At 38.7% G+C, this 13,874-nt stretch overlaps 1 protein-coding gene across 3 annotated transcripts in view; it reads right to left on the reverse strand.

Annotated features, from left to right (window-relative positions):
* Positions 1–13,874, reverse strand: part of MYO1B (myosin IB) — a 482,457-nt gene that overhangs the window by 310,015 nt on the left and 158,568 nt on the right. For all 3 annotated transcript variants that reach the window (XM_053698590.1, XM_053698592.1, XM_053698591.1), the window contains exon 4: positions 714–808. In XM_053698590.1, coding sequence (XP_053554565.1) covers positions 714–808 — 95 coding nt within the window. The remainder of the gene's footprint in view (positions 1–713; positions 809–13,874) is intronic.

Consider the following 13,874-nt stretch of genomic DNA (forward strand, 5'->3'; position numbering starts at 1 on the left):
GTTTAGAAGCTGGTGATTGGTGGCTGCACATATATGCCTCTGGTCATTGGCTTTCGACTAGCTGTTAGTAGTGCTCCTTCAACAAAGGATACTAAGAGAATGAATACAATTATATAATAGAAGTACATTTATTACGTATTTGAAAAACTCTGCACATTATCATGAACTACTTGAAAACCCTAGCCTTGCTCACAGCGAGCCGTAAAAATAGCACAATCACTGGTTAGCATGTACCCGGCTCAGACAATTTGCAGCATACTAAGGTTAAATAATTTGACATCAAAGCTTCTCTAGGTATTGGCAGCTGGCTCCCAGTAGTACATTGCTGTTCCTGAGGTTATCTATGTATGCATTTTAACATAGGTCACTAAATGAAAGAGAAACAAATTTGATATGAGAAGTAGATTGGAAAGTTGTTTAAAATGTAATGCTCTATCTGATGTCCCCTCAAAAAATGTAGTTCTGTCTTTCTTGTACTATAACCTGCCAGGGAAATACAGTGAGCAATCATATGCAGCACATCACATTCACATTGCCCAAATCACTTCCAGTATGGCTAGCACTCTTTGGTTTGGTTAAAATATTTAATGACACCTTTTCTAAAAGGATATATGCTTTACCCAGTGAGTGGAGTTTATTTTTACTAATGTAAACTAAGCTGTACATCTTGGATGCAATTCACTGTAATATTATGAAACTGAATAATTCTGTACCTGTTTTCCCAGCTCCACTTTCCCCCGTGATCAGAATGCACTGGTCCATGTCCTGGTCTCTCAGGGATCGATACGCTTCATCAGATAAAGCATAGCTGAAATAGAAAAAAAGATGTTAGAATTTTCTTCTTTTTTGGGAGTGGTGATGACTTTGTAGCATGAAACACTAGATCCCAGATGACTGGGAGACTATTTGCATATGCCGCTCTTGATTGGGTCACTACCTGAGTCCTGCTAAGAAACTGCAATAACTTCTGGTGTGTGTTTAACAATCCTTTGTGGCAATATTTTATTACACATTACTTATTTTCCCCTTATTAACTTTTTTTTTTTTTTTTTAAACATGGTAGCTTTGGAATGTTATCGTTGATGGTTAAGGTTACAAGTTTCATAATGACATTGAGCCAAGTTACTTTATATACATTAGAAAACATCAGCACATGTAATATACTGAGTAGTGTGAAACAGTTTATAAAAGACGGACAAAGACTCAGCAAACAATATTGTGTTTATTTTATAAACCCTTTCATCAACATACAAAAATATTAATGTTTAACAGAGTATAAATAAATCATTGATAGAATGGGACAAGAGTCAGGTAAAATACTTAGCAAAACCATTGTTAACCATTAGAAACCAGATAGTTCAACAATGTAAATTATATTTTTGGGTTTTGTTTGTTTATGGGCTTTTTTTAATTTGACTGTAAAATAAGTAGCCATATTGATAATGCCTGTTAAATAAAGGTTTAAATGATCAAAATAAAATTAATTAATCCACTTATACACATGGGCATCTATATTAATGGGTCATTAATGCAATTTGCAATTTTTTTACACCCACCTTTAGATAAACTAACAAATTCAAATTTACTTTATATATATTTATATATATATATATATATATATATATATATATATATATATATATATATATATATATATATATATATATATATATATATATATAGAGCTCTGTTTACATACAGATACACACACATACAATTGAATTTTTTAAAATAATATGTGCTTTTTCATTTTTAATGCGTCTATTTGCTACTTATGGTCCTGTAAGGTTCATTAGAAGCAGCCATAAATGCAGAGTGGGCAATACTGTTCAGTTGTATTTTATGCCAGCCCTTTGGCTGCCAGAGTTGATCGAATTTTCAGTTAGTGAAATAAAAACAAATTATCATCCCAGCCAGCAAGTATAATATGAAAGGGTGAAATAACAGTATTTAGTATAAACATGGTTCTGATATTTTAATCATCCAGCCATTAACTGAAGTGATTCTAGTTTGAACTTTTCTTCAAAACACCAATCTAATAAAGTAATAAGTTTTATTGTAGACTGAGGATGTCCTCCAGTGCAAAGAAACCAGTAATGCTGTACAGGGAAACAGAGTTTCAACCATTTTAAAAACAGAAGAAAATCCAAATTGGCACAATGAAATTCGGAATTTCCACAAATGTTAGATCTACTTCTGCTCTCCTTTAATTACACATTCATTATATATTTTTCAAAATCATCAGAGAGAATCAAACATTAAATCAAATAGTCTTGTGACAAATTTACAGACCAACATATCTATTTTTGTTTTAGATACGGACAGAAAAAAAAAATAGAAGCTAAGTATGACAAATAATAATAGTACTTAGTTGAATTTACAAAAATATTTTGTTAGCTTTCTATGGAATTTTTGCTTTAACCAGGTTAAAAAGGTAGAAATAAAAAGTGGGGTTTTTTTGTTGTTTTTTTTACGTCTTTTAAGCATTTGTGTAGTTTTACTAATCTGACTGAAATGGGAGTCCAACAAATGGTTTTAACAGTATAGGTTTGGGAAAACATATAAATATAATACTTATTGTAATAGCCAAGAGAAATACGGTCTTTAGTACGAGATGCTTGCTGTAATAAGTTAGATAGGCATACCAAAGCTTTCATTACAAAAGGTAAATTCCATGGGTTCACTAATGACTTACATTTAGGTTGATTAGACGCCTTGTATGGAGGGGGAATAAAAGTTGGCACCATTGTTTCTGGCCCATACGACTAGTAACGAAGCAAAGAACTGGACCTTCAATACTGGAGATCTTTTATTAAAAAATAAAAAAATAAAAAATCTTTTTATAGGATAATCAGGGACATATTCAATCCAACTAAATGTCATGCTACTGCATGCCATGTAGTAAAGACATAAAAATACACACAATAATAGCATGAAAAAGGAATCTTGTAGGCTTGCATAAAATGTCATCTACTGGATCAGATCAACCACTCACCCATTAAACCCTAGTAATCAGATGCAAGGCCTGTATATCGTATGAATGAGTCTGGATGTAGAGTCAGGGCAGAATTCTTAAAGGGCATAGCTCTGTCATGTAAAAATTCTCTTTATACTAAAAATATACCAAGTAACAGGAAAAAACACGTAAGTTGGAGGACGTTACCATTTTATGGTAACAGCTGTCGGCTATCAGTTTATTACTGGACTCTCAGCTGTTTTCATTACTAGTGGGAAATACCCAAGCTACAGAGGACACTGAATGCGGGAGGGTAAAAAAAGAGAGGCGGCCCCTAATCTAAGGGCACCTCAGCCTGCAAAACCTTTCTCCCGAATGCTGCCTCAGCAGAAGCAAAAACATCAAACTTGTAAAATTTGGAAAAAGTATGCAAGGAGGACCAGGTAGCACACCTTACAAATCTGATACATAGAGGCCTCATTCTTCAAGGCCCAAGAGGACACCAATGCTCTCGTAGAATAAGCCCTAATCCTCTGAGGAGGCTTAAGACCCGCTGACTCATATGCTAAGCAGATGATACTCCTCAACCAAAAAGATAAGGAAGTCGAAGAGGCCCTCTGACCCCTACGTTTCCCAGAATAGATAACAGAGAAGTTTGTCTAAATTCCTTCGTAGCCTGAAGATAGAACTTCAAAGCACAATCCAGATTATGCAGTAAACGATCCTTCGATGAAGGAGGATTAGCACATAAGGAAGGAACCACAATTTCTTGAAGTTGCAATTTGACACAACCTTAGGAAGAAATCCTAACTTAGTTTGTAGAACAGCCTTATCAGCATGGAACACCAGATAAGGAGGGTCGCACTGCAAGGCCGCAATCTCAGAGACTCTGCGCGCAGTAGCAATAGCAAGTAGAAAAAGAACCTTTCAAGACAAAAAAAACTTAATGTCAACCTCATTCATAGGCTCGAACGGAGCCCCTTGCAAAACTTTAAGAACAAGATTTAAACTCCAAGGAGGGGCATTAGATCTAAACACCGGCCTGATCCTAGTCAGAACCTTAACAAAAGACTGTACATCCCGAAGCTCAGCGAGCCTCTTGTGCAGTAAAACAGACAGGTAGTTCCTTGAAGGGACAGATTCGGCCCTGAGTGGCCCCTCTCCAGTCCAACCTGGAGAAAAGAAGGAATCCTGGCAACCTTTACTGTGTGCCAGGACAAACCACGCTCTTAACACCAGAATAAGTAGGTCCTCCACACCTTATGAAAGATGCGATGAGTAACCAGCTTACAAGCTTGAATGAGAGTATTGATAACACTCTCAGAAATCCCTCTCTTGGCTAAGGCTAAGCATTTAATCTCCATGCAGTCAGCCTCAGAGAATCTAGATTTTGATGAATAAAGGGGCCTTATTCCAGCAGATCCCTGCAACAAGGTAACCCCCAAGGAGGAGATGATGACATCCCCAAGAGATCCGCGATCTTCACGGCCACGATGGAGCAATCAGTATCACTGATGCCTGCTCCTGAAAGATTCAAGCCACCACTCAAGGAAGGAGTGGTAATGGAAGGAAAAAAGAAATTAGATTTAACCTTCAAGGCACCGCTAATACATCTATTAGCTCCGCCTGGAGGAGTCCTGGACCTTGACCCATATATGAGTAGCTAGGTATTGAGACGGGACGCCCTGGGATCTATCGCCGGCGTTCCCCACGTAAGGAAGCTTCTCGTTCCCCTGTGATGGTTGATGTAAGCCACCGAGGATATATTGTCTGATTGGAATCAGATAAATTGGGATGAACCCAGTAGGGGCCAAACCTTCAGAGCATTGCCCGAAGGTCTAGAATGTTGAACGGGAGGGATCTCCCCTCCTGCATCCACAGGCCCTGCACCTTCTTCGCAGCCCCAAACAGCTCCCCATCCTGACAGACTTGCGTCACCCAGGATGGTCATAAAAAGGATGTCCCTCGTGACAGGTGATCTGGACAGAGCCATTCTCTCGACCGGTTGTCCAGAGAAATCTGTTGAGATAGGTCCGGATGGTCTTCAGCCATACTTAACGATGGTGCTCGTCTTAGAATACCCTCCAAATAGGGCGCAACTGTTACACCCCGGGTTCTGGCGACTGCTAGAAGAGCCCTTAGAACCCTCGTAAAAATTCTTAGAGCAATAGCTGGATCAAACGGAAGTGCAATGAACTGGATGTGCTGGTCCAGGAACGCAAACCTGAGAAACTGGAAGTGTTGCCTGTGGATTGCAAGGTGAAGGAATGCCTCCTTCAGATCTATAGTGGTCATAAACAGCCATTCCTGAATTAAGGGAAGGATGGACCTTATTGTCTCCATCTTTATGAGGGGACATTTAGAAATCTTGATGAGGGGACATTTAGGTCCAGAACTGGATGGAAAAATCCCTCCTCCTTTGGGACCACGAAAATGTTAGAATAGTATCCCAAACCTCTCTCTGCGATATGCACTGGGACAATGACTCCAAAGGAGGACAGATCCCTTACATACTCCAGAAGGCTTCCCTCTTTCCTAGTCTTGAAGACAGGTTTAGAGGAAGAATCTGCCCCTGGGTGGATGAGATTTGAAACCTATCTTGTAACCCTGAGCTATGACCTCCAGGACCCAAGGATCCTGCACGTCCCTGAACCAAGCCTCTGAATGGTGTGACCCCTACACAATCTAAAATAGGACCGGGGGCCGCCCCTTCATGCAGACTTAGTCTCAGCGGGCTTCTGGCTCTGCTTGGATCTTTTCCAGGACTGAGCTGGCTTATAAGAACTCTTGGCTTGCTCTGGTTTAGCGGAGGCCTCTGACGCTGGGTTTTTATCAGAACTAAAGTAACAAAAATACGAACTTTGTCTCTTAGATTTGTTCTCCTTATCTTACTGTATGAAGGCATCCTCGGCCCCTGAAACCGTGGAGATAGTCAAACAAACTCTTTCCCTTAAAAGAGAAAAAGAGACTAAACTTAGAAGTTATATCTGTCAGAGTGCTTTATGAGCCTGAACAGAAAACCTGAAGTCTTAGCCATAGGCCAATTAATCTGCGTAATAACAGCACAGATAAAAAAATTGTAACCCAGAAGGCAGTAATTATTTCCTGAAAAATGTTGAGGGAACCCTCCACCTCGATCATATTCATGAAAGAGACGCATCAAAAGGGAGCTGCTTCCCGCAACTGCGGCGACAAGCACCCCAGTAAAAGCAAATATCCCATAGGTTGAAACATCCTCTTTAACAGAGTTTCCATCCTTATATCCGGTGGCTCTATGAACGATGAACTATCCTCACACAGGCTAGTATTACATGTGGCATGCGTAAAAATAGCAACTACCAAGTAGGGATGGGAAAAAGAAAACCCACCCTCATAGAGACCCCGGAACCGGGATCTTTAAAAGGCAGACGATGGGAAGGAATCTAATCCTGTCCCACTCGTCCTTAATGATTGCCATCAAATTTAGGACCCAGAGGATCATCTGGCAGCTCGGCCTTTGGAACCTCTAATGGAGTCAAAATCTCCTTTAGTAGAAAGCATAAACTTTCTGTTCTAAATCTAAAAACTGGATCCTCCACAGGCGGAGGATTATAGGCAGCAGGCTCCAACCCTGAAAATGCATACTCTGAAGTTTCAGAGACAACCTCATCCTCGAAAAACTGATTAGAGATATCCGACAAATTACATGATGCCACCTGGGCAGGAGTACAAGATTTAACCTTTCACTTGCGCTTAGCAGTGCGAGGGAAAAGCACTAAATGACCGCAGACACCGCCATATGAATCTGCGCAGTAACGTCTGGTGAAAAAGAGACCCCCTCCAGACGGAGAATTAGCAGTGCAATTTGAAGCTGCATGTGTATACAAAGATGCATGTAGGGTGTGCACCTCACTGGACGAGGACTCCTCAGAGGTGGGCGGCTCAGTGGTATCAAACATGTCAACCTTATTTGATATAATCCCCTTATCAAGGCATATGGAACATAAATTAGAGGGCAGATATTCCAGAGCTCTCTCACAATATAAACAGGCATTACTCTTTGAAAAAGAGGGAGAACCCTTTAATGAATCAGAATCCTCTATAGCTAAAGTACGAGAACTTTATTTTAAATAAAAAAGCGGGCACCTTTATACCCCCAATGGCTGGGGCACTCACCACCTCCTATGACCCAGACAGAACAGAGATAAAAATCCTCTCCGGTACCAACTCGGTCAAGAGAAAGGAAATGGAAGCCTCGACCATTCTGGTCACATGGTGCGCAATGCAGGACTGTCCCTGCTATGAGAAAAAGCATGCCAGGCCTATGAAACCATAAACATCTTACACATAAAGCAGCATAAAATCATATAAAGCATATATGATTAAACCAAACTGTTTATAATCACCCTTAGGAGATATTAACCCTTGATTTCATATAGATAAAAGGAGTCACACTGTGAACCTCTCTTCTTGCGTTCGCAATATGTGTAAAATATTAAACGATCTTACCGGAATCTACGCCGCGGAACAGTAAAACTGTCCTTCAAGTTTGACAGATTGTAGCAGTGCTTCAGACATGGAATTGAGTGAAGAAAGCAGGCAGCGAAACTCGTCAATGCTGATTGCTTAAGTAGCTGTTAATATGAGTCTGGATGGTTTCGCAGAAAGACTCTCCCTGCATCTCCAGACTAACTTTTGTCAATGCTCTCACTGAGAGGCTGACAAGACTACTTAAAACTCCAGTTCCATCTCGAAGAGTACTACCCTCCATAAGGAACTACTCCGAAAACTTCTGACACTTCTCTGCCAACCTCCTGTGATAAAAGGCAAAGAATGACTGTGGGATGAGGGAAGAGGGGAAGATATTTAAGCCTTTGGCTGGGGTGTCTTTGCCTCCTCCTGGTGGCCAGGTTCTGTATTCCCACTAGTAATGAATGCAGCTGTAGACTCTCCCTGTATTAAGGAGGAAATAATAGGTACTTTAATTACTATACTTAAAAAAAAAAAAATAGACTGCAGTGCCTCGCCATTAACCCTTTCTTTTACGTTTCTTATTTGTACAGCTCTAACTCCCCCCAACACAATTCCTTATATGGCTGTATCTATCTCCGCCTTTGCTTTGCTAGAATACAAGACTTGAACACTCATTATCATGCCTAGAAGCAAATAAGCTGATGGGAACTTAGTTGAAATACAATGCATGTGTTTCTGATGCTAAACACTGATAAGGTGCGGTGGATCAGACTTCTCCCAAAAGCATAGCTATGTAACTAATTTTGCTTATTTTTAAAAATTTTATTTTAAAATACTTGCCAGCAATTTTTAAACAATGTTTTTATGCAAACTATTTTTACTTAATTAGCACTTTTAGGATATGCACAGATCTCAACATGTTTTATGACACTTTAAATTACTCTAAATGTAGGTTTCTACCCATTCCAGAACCAGTTTGGCTTCCTAAATCACAGGACTTTGTGTGACTCTAAAAATCAGATATAAGAGGACGACAGGACTCTTCATGAAAATGTTCACTATGGTATTTTGCAAGCAATCAAGAAAGTGCAATAACAGGAGGCCAAACACCAATGGTGACAATACTTCTAAACCAGTTAGCAATGGGTGTGGCTGAAACACCTGAATTCAATAATTAGTAAGGGTGTCCACATGACACATTTAAATGTATTTCTCATTTTTTAACTCATCAAACTGTAAAAACACATATACATACAAAACGTAAGTATATGCACTCACATACTGTATATACAATATGGAAAGAGAGGGCAGCACTAACTGGACTATCAAGTTCAACTGTAATGTATTGCATGGTGATAAAATACATAACAGAAATGTTTCAATGTGTGTATATACAGTATGTGTGTGAGGGTGTGTGTATATATGTGAGAATGTGTGTATGTGTGTGTGAGGGTGTGTGTATATATGTGAGTGTGTGTGAGAATATGTGTATATGTGTGTGAAGGTGTGTATATATGTGAGTGTGTGTGAGAATGTGTGTATGTGTGTGTATGTGTGTATATATGTGAGTGTGTGTGAGAATGTGTATATGTGTATGAGGTTGTGTGTGTATATATGTGAGTGTGTGTTAGAATGTGTATATGTGTGTGTATATGTCAGTGTGTGTGTGAGGGTATGTGTATATATGTGAGTGTGTGTGAGAATGTGTGTATATATGTGAATGTGTGTATATATGTGAATGTGTGTATATATGTGAATGTGTGTATATGTGAATGTGTGTATATGTGTGTGTGTATATGTGTAAGTGTGTGTGAGGGTGTATGTATGTGTATGTGTACACACAGTATTACAAGAAAGGGCAATACTCACTTGAAATATCAATGTGCCTATTAGTGCTATTTATTATATAGGAAAAATACGTAACAGTAGTCAAGCGTTTCACTTCTTATAATATTGAAATTCCCCTGGATCACAGCCCTTACAAGCTGGCTGATTATTCATTTGGAGAAAGTATGGGGGTTTTCTCTTCATTTTTTTAATATAAAATTAAACATATATGTAAATGTAAGTGGGTCATAAGGAATTATGCCCAGAAAGCAAATCTGATCAAACCTCTCCATACATATTACAGTTACACCCCACTCATACAGCAGGTTAGGAACCGGAGCGCCGCTGTAAAGTGAAAACCGCCTTAAAGTGAAACAAGGCAGTTTTAGCTTTCTTTTCACTTGCTAGTGTGTTGAAAAGCTTGAAAACATGTTTGAACTAACATATATTAGTGGTGCAATAGTGCTACATTTAGTTTAACACTAGCACAGCACAGTATTCAATTAGTATTCAATAAATACTGTACCTGTAAAATAGGGACAATTACTGCAGTAAAATTTGTCAAGACTACAATACTGAGACACAGATTGCACTATAATGCTGTAAACAGTAAATAACAAAATGGTGACCGTGACAGTCACTTTTCTCGCAATCTCACGACAATTACAGCACTGTTTAAAAATCCTTTGAGGTTGAACTTTAGCTCCACAAAGCGCTGTATTAGCGAAGCGCTGTAAAGTGAAACGCTGTAAAGTGAGGTATACCTGTACTCTCTCTTTAAATACAGGAAACAGAAACAGTAAGAATAAAATCTCAGTATATATTAAACACAACAGTAAAGACCAGCTGCATATAATGATGCGTCTGCTCTGTACTTTCTCAAATTACACATCAAATAAACCACCAGTAACTGTGCTATACTTAAATGAGCACACGTGGAAATAAACAATAAAAAGATGATGGTTAAATGATATAACTTGTATGCAAACTAACATCAACTCACTCCACCCTATCATTTCTATTTTCATACCCAGGAAAGACAAGCAACGGACAGAGCAGTTCCAGTATGTATACTTCATATGCAATTATATCTACTAACTAAGCAATCATATATTTAGTTCCATTTTCAGCTCTTTATTGAAGAAAGCATCCGGGTATAGCCATGGGATTTGCTGGATATACAGTAGAGAAGTTTACATAATGTCTCATTAAATTAAGGGAGATTGCCAACTTGGCATTAACCGCAGAGACTTCAGTGGGAGTTTTCAAGCAGCAGTTACCAGCTGGCAATAGTGGATGTCCTAGAATTTTAGAGCTGTGTGTTTGGTATTTTAGACCAACAAAAATGAGTTTTTAAAAGGGACATGAAAGTCAAAATTTAAAACTTTAATGATTTTTTTAAAACAAGATTTCAATTTACTTCTGTTATTTAATTTACCTCATTCTTTTCTAATTTCACATTTCTTGGACCCTGTATGGCAGTAGTGCTTGTAACAATAATTTTAACAGTCTTAGACATTGTTGTAAATGCTGCTACCCTATAGTTTCTCAATAATGTATAACATTAGGCTCAATCACAATCATTCAGAAATTTTTTTTTTTAAGAATGTATCTATGAAAACCAAAGTGAAATGTAATGGTGTTTTTCTAAAGGATTGTGATCAACTCAATTGTTACAAAGTAAGCTACCATAGAGTACTCAGGACATGTGACTGGTAATCAGCCTACCTATGTATGCTTTAACAGCAAACGATACAAAGAGAACAGAGTAAATGGAATAACAAAAAAATCTGCTCACTCTCCTTAAAGAAAGTTAAATTTTCACATCCATGACCTTGGTGCAATATTATCTGCAGGACTAGTGTATTTATGTGCATAGGAACCAGCTAAATAACTTAAATTATGCTTACCTGATAATTTTCTTTTCTTTAGATGGAAAGAGTCCACAGCTGCATTCATTACTTTTGGGAAATAAGAACCTGGCCACCAGGAGTAGGCAAAGACACCTCAGCCAAAGGCTTAAATACTCCTCCCACTTCCCTCATCCCCCAGTCATTCTGACGAGGAACAAGGAACAGTAGAAGAAATACCAGGGTGAAAAGGTGCCAGAAGAATAAAAAAATAAGAGACGCCCCACAGAAAAAATACGGGTGGGGAGCTGTGGACTCTTTCCATCTGAAGAAAAGAAAATGATCAGGTAAGCATAATTTAAGTTTTTCTTCATAAATGGAAAGAGTCCACAGCTGCATTCATTACTTTTGGGAAAACAATACCCAAGCTATAGAGGACAGTGAATGCAAAAACAGGAGGGTACCATAGGCGGCCCATTCTGAGGGCACTAGGCCTGAAAAAAAAAAAAACACAACACAACCAAACCCCGCTTCGTCGGAGCTGGACAAAAAAACTAGAAGGAAAAGGCCCCAAGGACACTGACCCGCAGATAGTCCGAAAGCCTAACTAGAGACCACAAAGCAGATTCCCTGAGCCAACACTCCTCCAGAGGAATCATCGCCCAGCAGTCAGTCCCCACACAACCCTTACTAGTACTGTACCAAAATCCACAAAACAGAGAGGACAAGGGTGAACCAAAGGGAAACCCAAAAAGGTACAGCAAGATCCAATAAAGATAAACACTTTTTAGGCAACCACAAAAGTAGCAAAAAAGAGAGAAGCGCAATATAAAGATGTAAAGGTATTAAATTAAAATGTTCATATGGTTAATACTATGAAAATATCTATTACTCAATATATAAATAGCAAAAAACCACAAACTCCTGAATCAACAAGACAAATCAATGAATCTATTATTAAAGAAGTTGCGATATTTATATAGTAATGATTCTGGTCAAGTCCTTGTATACAATGATTTTCAGCTAAGTATAAGCCCCAGATCCAGGGTAGTGCTGCAGCTCCTCAAACAGGTGATGATGCTGTATTCCCTGAAAAGCCGTCTAAATGTAGAAAGAGAAGAGTGCAAACACGATTCAAGTGTAGATATCCAGGTTTTATTTATAGCCACACGCTATATACATACTCACAAGAGACAAGAAGTTAAAAGGCACGTCACATATAAAGTCCCCAACGCTCCCACGGTCAATAAAACATACAGGTGTATGATCGGAGAGTCTTTTTCCTAAAAGCAATGCACAATGGCTATATTGTACTAACCGATTTACCAGGGGTGTGGGTAAAGGCCCTTGGCTCTTCCGTGTGCAGGTTCCTACTGACAGTACACGTATACCACGTGATACCAGAGCTCCTACGGAGGCCTCACAGGGTCAAAATTCAATGTAGCTACTAAACGTTCTATGTGTTTCGTCCCTAGTCAGAGGGACTTTCTCAAGAACTGACTGCTATATCCCTACATGCTCCTTTATAGGGGGATACAGATACTGCCTGGCCAATAGAGGGTATAATAATGTATAATTTCAGGTACACCATTTCTTTTCATTAGTGCATACTGCTTACCCTTCCTCATATAGGGGACAATGTCAGCCTGTTCTGATGCATCAAATCTCCCCAGAAACAAAAGACTGCACATACCTCAATGCTGCTTGTAGCAAGACACCGTTCTCCACACTGAAGATCTTCTCACACTGCCTTCAGCTGTGTTGTGGGAACCATCATGGATCTTAGATAATGTTCGCTAAGATCATCAACATCAGGGCAGAAAATAAGATGTCTCCACTCCTCTTGGGAGGCAATAGACTGACAAATTCCCCCTGAGAAAAATAGTACTCACTGGCACCATTTTAAAAATAAAAAACTTCTTGATTGAAGAATCTAAACTAACACCTCACTTTACCTCTTCCTATTACTAACACAGGCAAAGAGAATGACTGGAGGTAGAGGGAAGGGAGGAGCTATATATACAGCTTTGCTGTGGGTGGTGGTCTTTGCCACTTCCTGTTAGCAGGAGGTTAATATCCCACAAGGATGAAATGCGTGGACTTGTCATATCTTGTAGAAGAAATATATATATATATATATATATAGATAGATAGATAGATAGATAGATAGATAGATAGGATAGATATAGGATAGACATGTAGATATTAAATGTTTCTTTACTAAAAAAAAAAGTATATGTAGACCAAACACCTATTAAAAATATAGTAGAAAAGTGTATGTAGACTATTAACAGTATATGTAGACTGCACGCTATAGTAGAAAAGTGTATGTAGACTATTAACAGTATTAGGGATGCACCGATACCGATACTAGTATCGGTACCGATACCAAGTATTTGCATGAGTACTTGTACTCGTGCAAATGCACCGATACTTAAACCGATACCTCTACTTCCTACCCATATGCTATCTTGTGGCGTTTTTTCAAACTGCATGTTCCCATTTTAAACTTTAAAGTGGAGACTAAACTAAAAATTGTTTACTACTGTTCCGACAATACAAATTGCTGTTATTTGTATTATTGTAGGAGAGATCCCTGTGTACTGGGCAGTTAATAAAACAGATTTCCATCTCTGGCTAAAATGGCCCAAAAATATCTTTCTGCCCCATGCAGTAGTGTGAAAAGTGAAAGACTGTTCAACTTAAGAGTCGACCCTCCATACAAATGTCAGATTGATGTTATATAACAGGCCTACAACCCAATTGCATCACCCCTTAAAAAATATTAC

This window comes from Bombina bombina, chromosome 1 (assembly GCF_027579735.1).
Source record: "Bombina bombina isolate aBomBom1 chromosome 1, aBomBom1.pri, whole genome shotgun sequence".
Taxonomy (NCBI): domain Eukaryota; kingdom Metazoa; phylum Chordata; class Amphibia; order Anura; family Bombinatoridae; genus Bombina; species Bombina bombina.